This window comes from Embiotoca jacksoni, unplaced genomic scaffold (genome assembly GCF_022577435.1).
Source record: "Embiotoca jacksoni isolate LCO1_2020_lvr unplaced genomic scaffold, fEmbJac1.0.p SCAF_12, whole genome shotgun sequence".
In the NCBI taxonomy this organism is placed as follows: domain Eukaryota; kingdom Metazoa; phylum Chordata; class Actinopteri; family Embiotocidae; genus Embiotoca; species Embiotoca jacksoni.
In genome coordinates this window covers 7,336,123-7,356,338 of record NW_027185252.1, presented here as the reverse complement: position 1 = coordinate 7,356,338, position 20,216 = coordinate 7,336,123, and the positions used below count along the sequence as shown (strand labels likewise).

The following is a 20,216-nucleotide window of genomic DNA, read 5'->3' as shown; positions in this document are numbered from 1 at the left end:
GCAGAATTGTTTGGAAAATGTCAGACATTCATTTTGACATGAAATACAATTTCCCCAAACATGGCCTTTGTGCCTTGAGAAGCCTGTCTAGATAAATATGCTGGTGGACCTTTAACACATGCAGAGATGATGCTAATTAGTCCTCTATAATAATGAGTTCTTTACACAAAGGTGATGAGAAACTCTCTTTCCAGTAAGGTGGCATGAGTGTGTGTGTGAGGGGATCTAACACTTATCTGTCATGTTTCCTGGTGGTTGCTGCCTCATGACTCATCATCTTTTCTCTTCCTGAGTCAGGTTTTGATAGATAAATAGATAGATAGATAGATAGATAGATAGATAGATAGATAGATAGATAGATAGATAGATAGATAGATAGATAGATAGATAGATAGATAGATAGATAGATAGATAGATAGATAGATAGATAGATGGATAGATGGATAGATAGATAGATAGATGGATAGATGGATAGATAGATAGATAGATAGATGCTTTGTCTTGGAAACAATGGCTCCCAGCTGTAGTGTGTGTGTGTGTGTGTGTGTGTGTGTGTGTGTGTGTGTGTGTGTGTGTGTGTGTGTGTGTGTGTGTGTGTGTGCTGGAGCCTCTTTCTCTCCCACTCAGGTCACATCTAAACAACAGAACAGGGTCAAGACCATACAAATTAAACCGTTACCATTATAATGTTAGTGGGACTCGAGGGTGGAATCAGGACCAGCAGTTATGAATACCAGGTTTCATAGAAAATACTTACAATGACGCACAGCTGCCAAAGAAGAAAGGAGAGAGAGAGAGAGAGAGAGAGAGAAAAAAAAACGAGGCAGGAGGGGGCTGAGAGGTAGGGGATGTGTAATTCTTAGCCTCCTTACATATGTGTGTGTGTGTGTGTGTGTGTGTGTGTGTGTGTGTGTGTGTGTGTGTGTGTGTGTGTGCTTGAGCCATGTGTTCAGTGACTGTGTGTAGGTGTTAGGGGAAATTTTGGCTGCAGCAGTGGGATTCAGGCATGACAGAGGCCTTCATCATATAATAGGATAATGTTTTATCTCAACGGAAGAAAGGAGGAGGAAAAGGGGGCGGAGGTGTAATGAGAAGGGGGTGACAGGGGATGAGTATTTTCATAGGGCAGATCTGCCATGGCTGTCCACCCACAAAACTTTACAACCGGTTGTACTCATGCAGACACGAGTAAAGATGATGTTCACAGGGTAGTATCTGGTCAGACAGGTTAGGACAGGCTATAGGAACCTCTTTCCATTATGTAACATCTATTCACATGGAGAATTATGTGCTTATTCTTAAGCTACAAGAGACTGCATGTCTCAGTGTGTATGTGTTTTAGTTTTCAGTTTGATAGTTCTTCCCATCATTCATCCCAAGTAAATCACCGTGTAATTATCTTATTTACTTACCCTCATAAAGCACAGTCAAATATTGATCATCAATTTTTACCAATACCAGACAAAGTTGCATGGACCTGGTAGTATACTGCACACTCCCTCCCACTGCCAATACTCCTCCAGGCCAGAGCTGAAAACAAGAATGTGATTCTTAGTCAACTGGTCTGACTAATAAAGGATTTTTAAAAGTATGAGGTTTATGTGATGGGAATGACATGAACTTAAAAACTGTTTGGTAACGTTCCTCAAACTGCTGAACAAACATTTTCCAAATATTTTTTGTATTTGTAATCAATTATAACCAATTCAAGCTTTGTCTTATTGTGACTCTTAAACTGGCTGACCAAAGTGTAGCTATTACCAGATTATGTGCTATCCAAATATTTATATTAATGTTACATTTTCCTCCCTGTTGAAACTTTCTATTAAAATAAATACACACTCATAAAAAGCAAAAAAAAAAAAGCTATGAAATCATAACGTCACCATTATTATCGCATTTGTCATGTTTCCTCTCATCACAATTACTGAATATAATGTGAGCTGTCAGCACACCAAACAGTTTTTATATATTAGCTTATGTATAAAGGCAGGTAGCTGTATTGACTTACTGTATATGAGATTCACAAATAAACTCATAAATAAATGAGATGATGATAATGACAATGACTTCATCACAGCAAGAAGCAACAGTTAACTCTGTAGACATGTAGCAAATACATCGTGGTCACAGTGACCTTTGACCGTTGACCTTTGACCACCAAAATCAAATCAGTTCATAATGGAATCCAAGTGAACGTTTCTACTAAAGGTGAAGAAATCACTTTAAATTTGGCACAAATGTTCGCTTGGACTCAAGGATGAATTGGTTGGATTTTGGTGGTCAAAGGTCAAAGGTCACTGTGACTTCATGCCACATTGTTCTTTTGAACACGACATCTCAAGAACGCCTCAAAGAAATTTCTTCTAATTTGCCACAAATGCTCCCTCGGTCCAAAGAATGAAGTCAATCATTTAGACTTCTTTTTTTTTTTTTTTTTTTTTAGATTAAATTATACGATTTTGAAGGTCAAAGGTCAAGATCACAGTGACCTTACATCTATCAAATTCTCTTGAACACAAAATGTCAGGAACACCATCAAGAAATGTCCTCAAATTTGGCACAAACATTCACTTGGACTCAAGGACAGATATGGATGTAAACTATGACATGACTGTATACAACAGTGAAATTATAAGTAATGTTGTTTTTTGATGATAAATTTTTTTGGCTACAGTCACCTGAAGCTTTGGTTCAACAGTGCAAACTGTTTCACGTGGCTTATCATGGAGTTTGTCATAGGACTAATCCACACAGATAACTTGCATTAACTCTTACAGGCAATTAGGTTTCTAATCCATGTAACATGCATGTGTTTTTACTGTGGGAGGAAAGGGGAGAATTTCTGTAATCTATGCATTTATAGTCGTGTTGGGCAACCGACCAAGTACTTGTTCTATGATTAAAGTCTTGAATCACAGCACAAACCCGAGTAACTGGTTTCAGTGTGAGGACATTGCTAAAACAATCTGGGAAAAAACTCATACATACAGATTTCCCATTAAAAAGCACATGTATTCAGTAAACATTAAAATCCTGGTGAAATCATAAAAGAAACACTTGTGTCTTTATTGATAAACCCTCCCATATGTTTGTATTTTTTGTGTTAAACTCTCATTATTTTCTGCTCCTTGGAAAACAATTGATCATTTATAAATTCTCAGCAATAAAAATATCACATTTTTCACCTCTCCCACAAAATTACCTTGGTTTTCCCACTAATATCTCTTTGGTGCGCAGTTTAGAATACCGCCTGATTTATGTTCTGCCTGAGCATACAATTCAACTGAAGCACATCAAATCATAAATGTCAGGTGGTCTCGGCAGTACTGCCTTGTCTGGAAGTTTTTTATCCAAAGATGAGTGATTGGTATTCCAAAAGAAAAAAAAGACTTAACAATGACACTATTGTGTTTTTTTAAGTGTCTGTGGGTTTTTGTTATGACAAGAATTTAAGGTTCCCCCACTGAGATTTACTCTGAAACAGCACAAGTCAATTCCTCACACTGAAACAATAACATCAGACAGCACAATGATGGGCTTAAGCCGCAGGTTCAAGTCATCATCTGCTGTATGTTCACACTGACAAATCACTGACCCACTACTGCATCTAATTTTCCTCACAGCCTTCCATTTATGACTGTGAAGCTTTACACATTTCAATATGTAAACACATGTTTCTGATAAATCAAATGCAGAACTAAAAAACAGTGTTGCAGTTTGAGGCGGAAGCACACAGCCACGTGACTGAAAGGCCGAGATTAGTTTTACACTTTTAAATCACAATAACTTGTTCGAAAAAATATAACATATGCACAGAGAGATGGAGCTGTATTATTCTGTATTTTTTTTTTTTACCTTTTAACATTTATTGGATGATACGACCACGCCTAGGAGAAACAGAGTGCGACATGCAAATGAGACTCCCCTCCTCACAAGAACCGCCAGCATCGACAGAGTGGCGGCTCTTTGAAAGATTTTTTAAAATCTTGTAGCTTCAGTGAGGGTTGACAGCAAAACAATATATAAAAAAAAAAGGGAGCCAATGCTGAGCAATTTAAATGTACCTACTAATACAAAATAAGGCAGGAACCAATCAGCTCCCAAAAATAAATAGAAAAAGCTAAATATTGCTTAAGTACAAAAAAGTACAAAAATATTAGCATCAAAATACATTAAAGTACAAAATGTAAAAGGATTCACAATGCAGAATATATGTTTTTCCATAAAAATAAATGATATGTTATTGAATGCTAATTATTTATGTTGATGCTGCAGCTGGTAAAAGTGGGGATGTCTGAGTTGAATTATTTCATGCACTTCAGGGTATTTTTGAAATTTCCACCCAGTGATCTAAATCTAACACATCATTATCATAATAATTTGTGTATTATTAATCTGATTCTGAAAAGTAACTCAAGCTATCAAATAAAAGCAGTTGAGTAAAACCTCCCTCATCAACCATCAAGTAAAATACAAGTGCCTCAAAACTGTATTTAGGTACACTAAATGTACTTTTTGTCACTGTAGCTTAATGACATGTTGGGCTGAACCAGTGAGCTTCTAGTTAGAAGACGGTATGACTAACCAAATGATGACCATCTGTGCTTCATCCCCTCTAATCTATGAAACCACAAAACATGTGAGAAAATAAGTGGAAACTGTTAGCTGTTTGGTCAAGGAGGCGTTCAATTCAGTCCAGCCATCTCTGAGCTTCCAGCGAGCAAACAGCTTTGATTAATACGGATGATATATAACCTGCAGATGCTTTTCTTTTCCTATAAGTCATGATAAGAACTCACAAAAAGGCCTCCACTTCCACACATCAAGTGTGAAAGCAAAAGGATTTTGTTGTATCCTCTGAACTCCCACTCAGGGTGTCGCCCTGAGTGTTTTACAGGTGCAAAGATATTTGCCTGATATGGAGGGAAGCCTAATGGGTTTGTCCTTTGAACTCTTCTCACGTGCAACAGAACCCACCCGGGAAATAATGTAGCCTCGGGTGAGTCAAGGCTGTCGCAATAGATTTCTGATCAAACAGATCAATTATTACCAGAATGTATAAGTGAATAGGCTTTTATCAGGAACTGTGACTATTATGATGGTTTGTTTGGTTTGTCATCTTGTTCTTATTAGTCACTGTGGAGTGATGTTGAAACTCCATGACAACATTTTTATGTTTTGAACAGTGACAAAGTGACAACAATGTAAACTGTTGGGTTGGGTTGGAACAATCACTGTGTAATCACAGTGATTGTTCCAACCCTCATACAGGGTACTTGGGGTACTTATGTTTTATTAATAACACTTTTGGATTAAAAAAAAAACCACCAAAAAAAACCAGCATCAGTATGTAATGAGTGGTTCAGCTACTGGCCTCCACTTGTTAAAGGGTTTACAGTAAAACTAGGTTTGACACAAGGGACTCAAAATTATGAGATGAAAATTCAGGATTGACCTTAAGGCACTTTGGTCGTGGATACAGCCGAGCAAAAAGTTCCACTGAGGCATCCATGTGATTGGAGGCCTTGGTGCCAGTTGTTTAATTTCTCCACTTAGTAATTCCACTTTAGTACAGTTAAATGTAATTCACTGACTCACACCACACAAACAGTGATGGCAGTGAGGGGCCATGCAAGGTCCTGGCTAAACCATAACGAGCAATTAAGGTCTCAGGATTCACCTGCTGAATGAACGGCATTGCTGCTTTCAAATGGTGTCGTATTTACCGTGTACACGAGAAGAGTCCAAAGGAACAACGACGGAACTCGAAGCTTTCATTTTTCATTGGATGTTAAGTTAAAACATTGTAATTTTAGTCCTATATAGTTTCTACTCATAACTTAGATAATAGCCTACGTTTGAGCAAAATGTTGATCTTCCCCACGGCCTCATCTTTTCCCTCTGTGCCTTTTCATTTCCTGTTATCCCCCTGTTAGCTCGCTAAATTAGCCTCTGTGGCTATTACACGCCGTTCATGTTGAACACTTGAACACCAAGCACATGGCGAGTACGGCTTCCCCTATTGTAACCACAAGCTCACAAGTTCTATTTGAACGCAGCACATAATGCAACATTTGAACTTTCTTCCCCCTCCGGTGGTTGTGTTTGTCGTCACAGCAACTCTGTTATGATAATGTTCACACGCACGAGGTTCAAAGTAAATAAAAAGGTTTTATTTTCAAAAGTAAAACCAGCCATAAACTGGAATGAATCCAAATTGAACAAGCTGGCACTTTGGGTGAAAGTTTGAGATAAGAGAGGTGTAAAATGTCGTGAAAACAGGCACAAAGACGCAGCTTGACGTGACCGTCAAGCTTGATGTGAGGATCCAAAAACATGGGAACAGAAGAGGACAAACTGACAAAGAGGGAGAGGAGAGCACATAGACTGAATAAACTAGGGAGAGGAAGACAACGAGGGACAGATGAAACTAATGAAGGTGGGGCAGACAGTCCCACAAGGGCAGGAAGTGCAGTAGACCCATTCGCTGGGTGAGAGACTACAAAATAAAACAGGAAACACTAAACCCTGACTGGGAGACAGAAATGCCCCCCCCCCCCCCCACTACAGTGGTTCATTGTAAGTTACTTGATGGTACGATCCTCGTAAAGAACCACTGTAGTCCATATCAGCAGCCCTGATGAGGCTCTGATATTTGATTTTAAACTTCTAATACTTTCCAACTACTGAACAGTTCACCTGAGGCAACATTTTTAAAAATGAACGTAACGTCTTGAAATGAAACCCTCCTCAATTTCTGATATTATCTTTAACCTTGTGTCAGCTGTTGTGGTATCTCTTCGATCTCCGTTAACAACATGTTCTATTCTGAGAATATTGGGAAAGGTTGATTTTGGAGGGAGTTGCGTATGTGTGTGTGTGTGTGTGTGTGTGTGTGTGTGTGTGTGTGTGTGCGTGTGTGTCTGCGTCTAACTGGGCTCCCCATGGTCACTCTATTGGTCTTCTGAGTGGGTGGTCTTTTCCAAGAGAGGAGCACTGGAAACATTATACCAATATGCACACATACACACACACAAAAAAACACACACACACTCACACAAAGGGAAACTGGGAATCACACCAACGCAGCACAGCAGAGGGTGGAGCAGGCAGGAGCCTTCTTCCAGATGTGTGACATTAATTTAGTTGATCCAAAACATGAACCGGTAGCTCCCACTCACTCATCACCACACTGTGTGAGTGTGAGTGTGTGTGTGTGTGTGTGTGTGTGGGGGGACATTAATACTAATTCTTTAATAAGTAGTCTCAGAAAACACCTGCAAGTCCACATTTTCATGTGTTCTGTGTATTTTAAGGGTTTGGCAAGAGAAGGAATCAAGACTTCTTTAAAAAAAAAAAAAAAAAAAAAAACCTGTTTGAAATAAAAAATTCTTCTCATGAATTTTTAGGTGGAGCGAAAGGTGGACAAGAGAGGACTTAAGAGAGATGAGGTGCGTGATTTAAAAAAAAAGGGAAAAGATGAGGAGTGGAGCAGGTTATGAGAACAATCTCCACTCTGACCCGCAGAGCAGCGCCCGTGGACTATCATACAATACTCTCCACTGGGGGAAGGGGGGGGGGGGGGGATACGGTGCATGGAAAGACAAAGAGAGAAAAAAAATGAAATTAAATAAGAAGCGCGGAGGAGGAGAAGATGTAGGAGGACGGAAGTGGTTGATTGGGTCCCCCCAGAGATTCTTTTGTTTAGATTGTTCTGCATTTCACTTCTTTCACTCTCTCCCCTCCACCTCCCTCTTTTCTGACATCTGAGGTAGATTACAACAGAGACCCTGGGTCACATTTATGACTTAAACCAAGAACATATGCTGTGTGTGTGTGTGTGTGTGTGTGTGTGTGTGTGTGTGCGCGCACGCGTGTTTGTACATCCATTTCAATGCTGTGGGATTCCCCTCCGGTCCCCGAGTGGTGGTCAGATTTATTTTCTTGTCCATTGTCTCTTGCTGTGATATCAAAGGACTATTGTTTGTTGATCAGCAAGGGTGCTGCAGGTTACTTGCAGGTCCCGGACGAGAGCGCTTCGCCTCTCCTCCAAATCCTCCCGTCTTATCTCCTGCTTAAACTGAATTTTTAAGTGTGTCAGCTCTGTGGTTATGTCTGGTTGGTTTTAGTCAGGCCTTGACGAGGTTTGTTTTACATCCCACAGGCAAAAAAAAACCTTCTTTCTTCACAGCGTGACTTCGCTTTGATATAAACCTACTAACTGTACCACACACTGTTAACAGGTAAAAGAAGAAATTTCCCCATTAATTTCAGCACAAGAGCACATCTGTAAAAGTGTCAGTTGACTTTATTAGCATCGGCTTCATTCGGTTGAAGGAAAACAACTTTTGTCTTTGGAACGTTTACCATGGAAGAAAAAAAAAAAGGATCTACAAAATAAATTGTTGGAAGGACAATATATAAAACAATGGCATCAAAACAGCTTTGACAAGAAAATAAAACCAAAAGAAAAAAAAAAAGAAAAAAAAAAGGCTCAAATGTTTTTGGATGCGGGGCATTTTCCTCTTTTTGCCCTATTGTTTACAAAATAATAACAAAAGAGGGAGAAAAAAAAACATATTTACAGTGCATATATTTACATTAAGGCATTTTTGCTGGGGAGAAAGACGGTTGATCTGAAACAACCCCCACTTCTACACAATCAAATAAATAGTCAGATTTACCAGGATACATTACAGTGCTATATTAGCTTTATGCTACCTGCAGTGAATAAACAAACACAGTTATAGGTGCAGGCTGAATCACACCAACAAATGGACATTCAAGTGTACAGTATATTAAAGGATAGGTTCACGCTTTTTTTTTTTCAAACCAAACTCTCATGTCCATATAAGAGTTTATGGTTGATGAGATCCTTTCCTGGAGTGATTTCAATGCAAGTTATCGGGTGGGGTGGGGGGAGTGGGGGGGTAAGAAGGAATCAGCCTTCTGTTGAAAAATAACTTCTAAAGTTCAATCAAATTTACAATGATTTCATAATAACATTAATTGGATGTCTTCCAAAGTTAAAACTGAAGTGAACCTGTCCTTTAACAAAATGTGTCCATGTTCCATTGACTGATCAAGCCAAGTTGGCTGTGTACAGAGTCAGACAGTAAGAACCCTCAGAGAAAGACTGACTGAGTAAAAAAAACAAAAAACAAAAAAAAACCACAGCTGTCCGTGAAGTGACCAGAGCCGAGCAGTTACATTACAATGAAGATGGCAAACCTGTTCTCCTCCCAGGGCATAATTTACTGCCGTTTACGTTACTTTAAGGAAATGCACGTTCACTTATGCTTGTTCGCAGACACCAACACAGGTCTCCCAGATAAAACTCCTGTGCTCGTTCCGTCCACCCACCCCAACCTCCTCCCGACGTGAACTTTCGCACTCCTTCTAATCAGTCACATGATCTCCTGCTTAGACCCTGGCCATCACGGCACAGACACCCAGGGGCACCCAGTGCGTATCCCTCTGATGTCAACAGCTTCGACAACACGGCGGTATTCGTCGCCCTGGGAATGAGAACGGGCTGCGATGGCTAAACCTTGTAATTCAAAAGACATTTTTCAAGCGGAGTCCTAAGATTCAATAGATTGATAAATAAAAACAGCACCAGGTGTGTTTAAAAGGACTGTCTACACCAGGGGTGTCGAACTCATTTTAGTTAAGGGGCCACATACGGCCCGCTTTGATCTCAAGTGGGCCAGACCAGTAAAATCATAGCATAATAACGCATAAGTAACGACAATATTTCTCTATGTTTAAATCATTGGTGAAGGTTTTTGGATGATAAACCCTATTTTAAGGTCTTTCTACAATAAACTAGAAACATAAAGAGCAAAAACTCAGACATCAACCCACTGTTTATCCGCCTGGGCTGCTCTCTGCAGATTCCCTCGCTTTGTGACGCGTTTGACGTCAAACGCGTCACAAAGCGAGCAGCGAGCGCTGCTGCCTCCGGAGCAGACGTCGCCTTTACGCTGTTTTTGAAGCAATTATCGGATCGATTAAAAAAAAAAATTACAAAACATTTGTACTCATAAACCTCCATATTCTCATAGAAATGCAATTTATGTCTTTCTGTAATTTTCACACTTCGCAAAGTCATCCGGCGGGCCGAGCTGGACCCCCTGGCGGGCCGGACCCGGCCCGCGGGCCGTATGTTCGACACCCCTGGTCTACACTGATCACAGCTCTGCTACCACAGAACAGAAATACATGAACCAGAGGAGGAGGCACTTAATAAGGTTTTGATGATGAAGATGCTGCTTTGGTTAAAACGTTTAAAAGTAAAACACCGGGAGAGAGCGAGAGATGTACGGTAACAGTATTTTGAAGACGCTTCGTTCAAGCTTGTGCATCAAATACAGTCGATTCTGCTTGTACTGAATACATTCTGGGATACGTCTACCAGTTCTTCTTGCATTTCTCTGGTTGGAAATACATCGAAAGACAAACTGAATAATTCATCACCTAATTGCTGCTCTTTAGCATCCATCCACCGCCCTCTGTTTCTCAGTCGTCCTCAGATATCCTCTCTTTAAAATAAAAAAAAATCTTTCTATCTCTCCATCTCCACCCTCCCCTCTTAATTTTTTTCCCCCCTCCCGCTCTTCTCTTCCCTCTCTCCAGAGTATAAATGCCTTCAATTTTTAATATCTGAACAGCAATGATTTGTGTGGAGATCCAGTCCAGTAGTGATAATGATCGTTCCAGTGGTGAATGAGATACACAGGTCCTAAAAGGCTGAGACTTAGATTAACAATTCTAGTGCAAACCTAAGGATTTGGTAAAAAATAAAATCTGGGTATTCCAGTTATATAAACAAACTAACAAACCAATAAGTAAACAAAGATTTGGCTTGGCTAGTTTTGCAAACAAAAGCTTCTCCTTGATAAAAAAAAAAAAAAAAAAAAAAAATGAAGCCAGTTCTATGTTAGAATAAAGACAAAGGATGTTTTTTTTTGTGTTTTTTTTTAAGTGCTTTCATTCCAGTCACACAAAAGAGTCCAAATGGACTGGAAACGTGTTTTGGAGCTACCATTTTCTTTTTGTTCTTCTTTGTGTTTGTCCAAAGAAATCTATCTAAAAAGTATGAATGGAGGTTAAGGGACCAGAAACTTCCTCTGGTCACCATCTTCCTACTTTACAACCTCCAAATCGTCCCACTCTGGGTGAAGAGCGACACATTTGTTCAGCTATCGTCCTGTTTTAGCACACGATAGCAGCACCAGGAGGAGCTGTGATGCCAGTGAAAGCTGCTCTGCATCAGGCAGCTTGTAACATTGTGGGAGATGGAGTGAGTGCTTTATGTGTGTGTAGATAGTGCTTGTATATCTGCAGTGTGTGTGTGTGTGTGTGTGTGTGTGTGTGTGTGTGTGCGTGTGTGTGTGTGTGTGCGTGTGCGTGTGTGTGTGTGTGTGCCAATGTTGCTAGTTCTGGTGTCTCTTCATGTGCAGGGCCAGGTGGTCGGATCGGGAAAAGGAGCGCGAGCAGACGGCACACTGGAAGGGTTTGGCGCCCGTGTGTTTCCGGTAGTGACGCGTCAGCTCATCCGAACGAGCGAAACGCCAGTCGCAGCCGTCCCACGTGCACCTGTACGGCTTCTCACCTGCAGCACGGGGAGAGAGAAGACAAAACAGTCTGGATGAATGCAGCTGCCCTTTGATGAACCGAGCAAAGGGGAGCGCTGAGCTTGAATTTCTTGCTTAATCACGTGATTTCCTGCGGTCTGTGACAGTGTCAACACACAAGTACTGACGACACCGATTATCGTGAAAACACAAGATAATTCCCTGGCTTGCATGATTCACACACAGTTGGGTGGAGGAACTGGGAAAACAGGCTTCATTGAAAACCCCAGTTGTCTAACAACATATACAGTCATAACGCTGTCACTCATCGAGTGCTGCACAAGTTTCTCACAGCCCCTGCGCTCTGTATTGCCTGCCTTTGCTTCTTTTTGATGGCTGTAGTATGTCTGTCTGTCATTCGAGTATTCGTCTGCTGCCTCAGGCACATAGCGAAAACTACCGAGACCTTATTCCTATAGGGCCAGCTCTGTGTCAGACCTGCAACTCCAACGATTTCAATCCACTCAGCTAAAGGTGGGCTTGAAGACTTTGTTCACCCAAATTACAAGAAAAAAAAACAACAACCTTCCTTTAGCACGTACCTGTTGTGGTATCTATCTATCTATCTATCTATCTATCTATCTATCTATCTATCTATCTATCTATCTATCTATCTATCTATCTATCTATCTATCTATCTATCTATCTATCTATCTATCTATCTATCTATCTATCTATCTAGTGAGCTAATTTGTGGCATTTAAATTAAAAAAAAAATGCCATTTAAAAAACTCAAACAACTTGAGTACATTACACTCCAAAGATAAAACCTTACAGGAAATGTGTACATAATTTGTGCATATTGACATTTCTATTGGTTCGTATTTACATCTAGTTGCAATGGATGCAAAAATGTGGCCAATTGGAAGGAAGCTGATTCTTGCTTAACTAGTTTCCCCCTTTTTCCTTCTTCTTCCTCTTTTGTTTAGTCTCCTTTTTATTTGAATTTAAGTATATATAAAATATAATGGAACCTACCAGAAGCTGTACCGTCTGGTTGGGTGTTTTTATTTTTATTTTTATTTTTAAAATGATCAAAAACAGAACAAATATGTGTGGTATTTGCAATTACCCAGATAATATTTCAACAACAGTTTATCTTTCCAGACACAATGCACCCATTACTCTGGACAGTCTGCAGGCCCTGTCAATGAACAGTTTCCACTGGATTAATTTTTTTTTTTTTTTATAAATTGTTGCCTGTTTTCTGTGGCTTATTCAAGCCAACAAGGCTGAAGCTAATAATAATGCTTAAAAAACAGTTTTCAAAGCTCAATAAATATAACTCCATTCCCTTCTCGTAAATTGGGAGTGAAAGCAGGAATCTCAGAGATGGTTGTATTAAAATCTAGACAAACAAAAACTAAACTGTCTGCACGCTGGTTACCACGAGAGCTGCCTAAGAAAATACGCTTTTAATCATTCGAGTGAACCAACCCTTTAAAACTAGCCCAGCAAGCTCTGCAGCGCAATTTAAACAAGAGCAGGAAACCTGTTGCTAAATTAACCGCAGCGCCACTAAACTTAGAAACACAAACAAGCATACACACCTGAAACTGGACACAATGAAAACACGTTGAGGAAAAAAAAAAAAAAAAAAAAAAGAAGTAAAAAAGAGTGTTCAGTTCTCACAATACACACGCAAACGCATCCACCCATACCCCCCCCCCCCCCCCACACACACACACACACACACACGCACAGATAGACAGACACACTAACAATCAGGGTAATGGATGTTGATGGAGATTAGAGTGGGAACTCCCACTGGGACCCAAATGCATTAGGAATCATCTCATACAAATTACTGACAGGTGTATGTGGAAGTGTCTGTGTGTGCGCGCGCATGTGTGCGAGTGCGTAAGTGTGCATTCAAGCAGCTGAATAAGAGCGGTAGAATGAGTAATGGACAAAGATAGAAATAAAGAAGGGGAGGGGGATCCAGGGAGGGTTGAAGGTGGGAGGATGGCATTAAAAACAGAGAGAACGATCAGATGAATGGAAGAGGGAGAAAATAACCAAGCAAAGCTGACAAAAGCAGGGAGGATGTGTAGTTGCTGCTACATAACCTTTTACGTGTCGTGTTCTCATCTTGTGGTCTGTAATAACTGCAATCACCACAATCAGCCTGCAGCATGAATGACGCCAGATCGAATTGTCGTGTCATGTTCCCAGTACCGAAATGCACGCCCACAATAATGTTCAGAACAGGCAGTTCAGACTCATAAGTGGAACACATTCTGGGTTCGGGTGAGTTTTGTGCGTGTGTGTGTATCCAGATGAGTGAGGAATGCGTAGATATCAACAGAAGCTTTGTTTTGATAGCTGGAGCTGAGGTGGGGCCCAACACTTAAGTACTTGTTTGTTGACTTTGCTCATCCAAAAACCAATAGTTCGAATGTAAATGTAAAAAAAAAAAAGAAGAAAAAAAATAAACTGATTCTAATAATGACGGAAAGAAAGGGAATAAAAGAGAGAGGAAAGGGGACCATGAAGTGCACACCGTGACAATTAAAGCGGAGAAATTTGGAACAAGTTGACTTAATACATTTCTGTTTCTGCACAGACACATTTTATATGTATATTTATCAAGTTAAAACAAGCCAAAGGAGCCTCCGAAAAGTGTATTAAGGGCATTTGAACAATTTATAAACAGGCGATTGGATTCTGAGAAAGATGGCACCACACGTCTAGCGCTGAACACATAGTCTGAAAGTCATGCCCTGGCAGAAGTGTGTCACTTCCACCTGTTTTGATGGAATAGTATATTGGGCAGAGGATGGGAATGGGGTAGGATACATTTACACACACATGCCAAGAACACAACACTCTGCCTAGCAACATGGTGCCAGTGCAGATACTGAAATACGAGTCCGGTGGGGAGATTCATTTTTTGATGGGTCTCTTTTGTTTTTGTTAAAAAGAAAACTGCATTAATTTGAGCAGCGTCTTACCCGTGTGAGTCCTGAGGTGAGCTTTCAGATGGGACGACTTGGTGTAGACCTTCTTGCAGCCTGATGACAAACAGGGAGATAAACACAAACAGACGGCTTAATCCAAATAATTCACATGTGCCTGATATGTATTTGCCCAATAAACTGAGCTGTGGTATGCAAGAAATTTGAACTAATGAGGAGCAGAAGCTGCTTGGAATGAAATATATTAAAAAAACAAAAAAAAAACATGTTTTGTAGAAACTCAAAAACGGGTCCGTCACATATCCTGCACTTCAAAACCTATGTGACGGTGTTAAAACAGGAACCCACGTAGTCTGATTTATTAAAAATTATTCAAACACAAACCACAACTCACGCAGAATAGTGCTTTGTAAAAGAACTTCCGTTCCCCGCAGACGTTAGTTCGAGATATTTTACGTTCAGCAGTACTAACCCTTTTGCACACGATGTGGTACATAGTATGTAGATTATAATATCAAACAGATCGTCAGGATTTCTTATCATTTAGGATGACATTCTTCAGATTTATTATCACTTTAAATAAGGTAATGATAGAATTTCACGTTTTGCTATGATTAAACTGTGAGCAGCTGCAGCAGTGTGACTAATATACACTTGGGTGAAGAGTGGATCTGTGGATATGATGGATCTGCTTCATCTGACTTTAAAGAAGTTAGACGTGCGTGAACATGCTGCAGGAGGCTCTGCTTAAGCCTATTTTACATGCTGCCACAGGCTAGTTGACATTACATGTCCTACAAGTAGCTGCACATCGCACAGCTACAGTGTGCGTGTTGGGGGTCTAAGTGAGTGTGTGTGTGTGTGTGTGTGTGTGTGTGTGTGTGTGTGTAAGAAAAAAAAAAAGAAGCTTTATACTGAGCAAGCAATCTCAAGTGTAACCGTATGCAAGTGTGTGTGTGGGGGGAAAAAAAGATCAAATGACTGAAGGAGAAGTAATTAACACACCCCTACGCACACAGGTTCATTCCACAATCATACCAGCAATGACTTTAACATTGTGCGAGTGCTCACGGCTGAAGGTGCCACTGCCGTTTGAGGTGCCATAATAAATGCGAAGTACTTTTTAAAGCATAGTTAATTGAAAGGTTATGACAGGCTGTCTGTCTGCATTGCAAAAAAAAAAAAATGTTCTAATTTCAGTACAGCGTGTCTCCGCTGTGGCTGTAGTTTGTATCTGAAGGTCTGTTAAAGTAATTCAAAACACAACATGTAATTTTAAAAAAATGTGCCGGGTGTCTTAAAATAAAGCTGGTTTTCACAAAGCTGACCTTTGTGAGTGACCAGACATTCACCTGACCACAGTGCAGTGGAAAAATAAACAAAGGCACACGACAGCGACAACAATCAGCATGCACACAGTGGCGGACATGTGTTATTCTTCTAACCTGGGTAATCACAGTGGTGGATCCGTCGTTTCTCCAAGTCCGGGTTGTTCCTGCGGTTGAAGCGGACAGGCATGGCGTTCTGCGCTGGGGTTGGGGTTGTTGCGGGGGCTTGGGGAAGGACTGCAGCTGGGCCTGAGACCGGCGTGGGACCCGTAGTGAGGGAAAGAGCTAAGCTGCCCGGTCCCGGGCCAGGTCCGAGTCCAGGGGTGCTACCTGCCAGCTTGGAGGCAATCGTGGCTGCGTATGAGGGAGGAGGGGACATGGTGTGGAGCAGCTCCTTCTGCCTCCCGGGGCTGCCGGGCTCCGAGCTCGGCGGAGAGGGCGGCAGGTAGGGCACCTGCTGCTGGAGGAAATGGGGGTGTGCCTGGGAGTGGGGATGTGTGTACACCCCGCCACCCAGGCTGCGGTAGGCAGGCTTGGCAGTTTGCTCTTGTTGAGATGCAGAGGAAGCTACTGGCAAATCATGGAAAGGCGCGTGAATTGCGGAAGTGGAAGTGTGTTGTATCTGCTGCTGCTGATGATGCTGATGCTGAGCCTCCATGCCATTGCCATGGTGATGATCCAAGCCGGAGTTTAAGAGCTGAAACAGCGAGCCACAGTTGTCAGGGTGGTGGAGAGTATGCTGCTCAAACTGGGAAGACATTTCCTGTTTGATAAACACTTCTGGCACTGAATCACCGCGGCTGCCTCCCGACTGGTTGAAAACACTGGTGAAGTCTGGTAACCCTGTTAACGTCATGTTTATGGCTGAGGTTTCCATGGCAATACTGCCAGGGGCGTGCCCAGATGTGCTGCAGCTACTTGTGGGTGTTGTGTTGGGACAGTGAGGCTGTATGTTCGGGGAGAAACACGAGGAGGCAGATTCTGTCTTAATATGAGTGAGACCTGCGTGGTTCTGGTGCTGAGGGGGCCGCGCTTGCTGGCACAAGCCCATCCTCAGGTAGGCGAAGTCGGGGAGGTAAAGATTCATGTTGAGGGTGTAGGGAGCCCCGTTGTGATCGTCAGTGAAAAACTGATCCACCGCAGACTCTCTGTGCGGCTTCTGCTGGCTGTTTGCGGGAGGTGGAAGGGGAAGAGGCTGAGGGGACAGATACCGGTCCATCTCACACTTTGCCTGTGAATAAAAAGGCAAACACATTAAAAGACCGGTTTAGACACATAAAAAGCAAATGCAATGTTCCCAGCTCTGACTTCAGCTTCAGCTCAACTATTCTGAAGCACTATTTTGAAAAAGACAAAAGGTCTGATAGTGGAGTCACTGCTAAAACATTTATCAAGTAGTCATCAATAGGCGGCTGCCACATTCCCTCTCCGCCTGCAAGGCTGAACTCAAAAACCTAGCAGCTGTGAGGCCAACAGTTGAGGCCGTGTTCTGGTGGAAACTTAAGAATCGGATCTAATACCGCTCCCGTGAATTTTTTTTTTTGTGTGAAAATGTGCACGTTATGCACTTCTGTTAAAACTAAGGAAGCAGCCAAGCGCTCAACTGTCACCACAGGTGAACAACCTAATGTTCAGCCAATGCTTCATCCTGGTCTAACTCCTGTTTATCTGGAGAAACCGGTATAAAAGTTAGAGAAGCCCTGCAGCGGAGGATGAAACAGCTACATGAAAGGGAATGGGGGAAACACCCATGCCTCCCTGTCCACTGCTGCTGCAGCAGCGGCAGCGGCAGCAGCAGTCTGGGGATGGGCTGCTATTTGAGGCTCCCGATCCTACCAGCTGTTCTATAGAGCTCTCTCTCTCTCTCGCTCTCTCTCTCGCTCTCTCTCTCTCTCTCCTGCTGCACAAGTTTCCTGCTAACTGGGGACAGAGTTGCCGGGACCTTTCTGTCCGAAGTCAGTTGTTGTCAGCGTGGTATGATGGTGAGAGAGGGGTTGGGGGTTGGGGTGGTGGGGGTAGAGGGGGCGCCACGAAGAGACCAAACAACTGGTGACCAACTGGCTGGCATAGAAAACATGCGGTGAATGCAGGCGGAGCTCGGCTACACGTCCAGCTGGTCGCAGCCTGCTCGCTAATGACCGAGAATAGTGCAAAACAAAGTGATGATCAACATCACGCAGCGAGGCCGAGTGAAATTCGGAGGCCGCCAACAACAACAACAACAACAACAACAACAACAACAACAAAAACAACAACCTGGGTTTACAACCGTTCTGCCACGCCCATTCAATGAAATACATCACTAATGTGTAAAGTCGCTTTCATTTCTTTACCTGCGCGTAGTCATTTTGTCCAGCCTTGTCCGTGTCGGGGATCTTGCAGTCCAAGCCGAATAACGCCGAGTCCTCCAGAACGAATCCAGCGGGGAGAGTCGCCTTCTGCAGCGGGTAGAAGGGATCCTCCTGCACGCCGCCGCTCATCGTGAGTGTCGCGGCCATGAAGCTCCGACGCAGCACCACAAATGATCGCTCGTCCTTTTTTACGCAGGAAAGAAAAAAAAAAAAAAAAAAAAAAAAAAAAAAAACCGACCCCGGAGGATGCTACGGCGCACCGAGAGAAGGAGCGAAGCCGACGAGGTGTAGTTGCGTGTAGTGTGGCGGAGTAATTAAAGTGTGCCTGTCGGCCACATCTCCTTCCACTTGTTTCATCCCTCCGGCCCGCAGACAGTTTTCTATCCCGTTTATTGGGCGGAGCGGCCCAGTGTAAATACAGAGCACGCACCGACCGCCCACCAAACCTTTCCAAACGCTTTGATCATTCATTCACTGGCCACCGCCCTACGCTCCATCTAAATACACTAACAACTGTCGTAAAGTGCACAGAACCGGCCAGACCGCATAAAGGTAGTGAAGGTCAAACTCTCGTACCAGCCTTCCCAGGAAAATGATTTTTTTTTTTTTTTTTTTTTTTTTTTTTGGCCTATAGTCTATTATATGGTTACAATTCATGTATATTATTTTATAGTTACAGTTGGTAAAAGTGGGGTTGTTGCTATGTTGTTTAATCTATTATATTACATCCTATTTTGTAAATAGATTATATTTAATATTAGTCTGATAAATGTAGTGTAATAAATAGTAAAAGTATCTCACCCGTATTTAAAAAAAAAATCTTATTTCTTATATGTATTTGTAAATTTTTCTCATATTGTGTGAACCTTTTTTTTTTATATGCGGGTGTGATGACTAAATTTCCCCACTGTGGGATTAATAAAGTCTAAATCTAATCTAAATCTACTCTATTAAAGTACAGTGACTGTGTGAACATAGATACAATATTTTAAAGAAAATCTTCAAAATCTGAACATTTAATTTAGTTTCTGACTGACTCATTGGGTAATTAATTTTAGTCTGTCACTTTCATAAAGTTCACTGTTTCAGTAGAGACATACTAAAATAAAAATGGCCAAAATTACAGCAACAAAAAGTTGGGATGCCCTAACTTTATAGTTCCCAACATGGAACCAGATTCTACATTTCTCAAAATGCAAGTAAGTCTTTGAATTGACTTCCATTTCTTCAAACCCCACACCTCCAGTTCATATTGCAGACCTTCTGTTGAGAGTTTTAAGTCTCAAGCTGAAACATGATTTATTTTCTCCCCCAAAAGCCTCAGAAGACGTTATTATGCAGCGACAAGTTAACTGAACTTGGTGGAAGGCCCTTTTAACATGAGATAACGATTTTTAAAGGAAGTCAACAAGACGTCCATTACATTGTACTCTAAAGTGGATGGTACTTAAAACTGTTGAAAAGTCCCGTCACCTCACACCCCACATTATTTATACGCCAAACATCAGCTTACTCAGGGAAATAGCTGTCACCATAGCAACACAGATATGAAAGACATATTCAAAGCTTTAAAATGTGAGCTCATTATGAAAAAGAAAAAAACTGCTGAAAAGGCACAAATGAGCTTCGCAGTGGTCCTCTGGCCGAGTTTAATATGACACCAATAAGACCATGGTCTGAAATGATAAAGGTATGCCTACGATGTCTCTATTTAAAGCCAAAGGAGCCTCAGCTCGACCGAGTCAAAGGCTACAGTTCCTGCAGTGTTGTTTGTCTGTAGCAACCAGTATGTGCAAACCTGGAAAAGATGAGAAAATAATGATAGACAGACCTAATAAAACAGACCACTGCCAAGAAGAAAGAATTTTTGGGCAGTCAGTTAGCGAGGAATGTGTACCCTGTGGAAGGTAATACCTCCGATTTTGGACCAGCACGCAGGGAATTTATCCTCCGAACAATATTTAACCGAGGACGAGA

The 20,216-nt window shown here is 41.7% G+C and overlaps 1 protein-coding gene across 1 annotated transcript; it reads right to left on the bottom strand.

Annotated features, from left to right (window-relative positions):
• Positions 1 to 8,291: 8,291 nt before the first annotated feature.
• Positions 8,292 to 18,389, bottom strand: klf5a (Kruppel like factor 5a). Its single transcript, XM_069144512.1, has 4 exons — positions 18,222 to 18,389; positions 16,006 to 17,119; positions 14,597 to 14,656; positions 8,292 to 11,620 (listed from the first exon to the last, which is right to left on the bottom strand). Exons 1-4 carry the CDS (start codon positions 18,384 to 18,386, stop codon positions 11,442 to 11,444), a joined length of 1,518 nt encoding a protein of 505 aa, XP_069000613.1. The 5' UTR covers positions 18,387 to 18,389; the 3' UTR covers positions 8,292 to 11,441.
• Between the last annotated feature and the right edge of the window lie 1,827 nt (positions 18,390 to 20,216).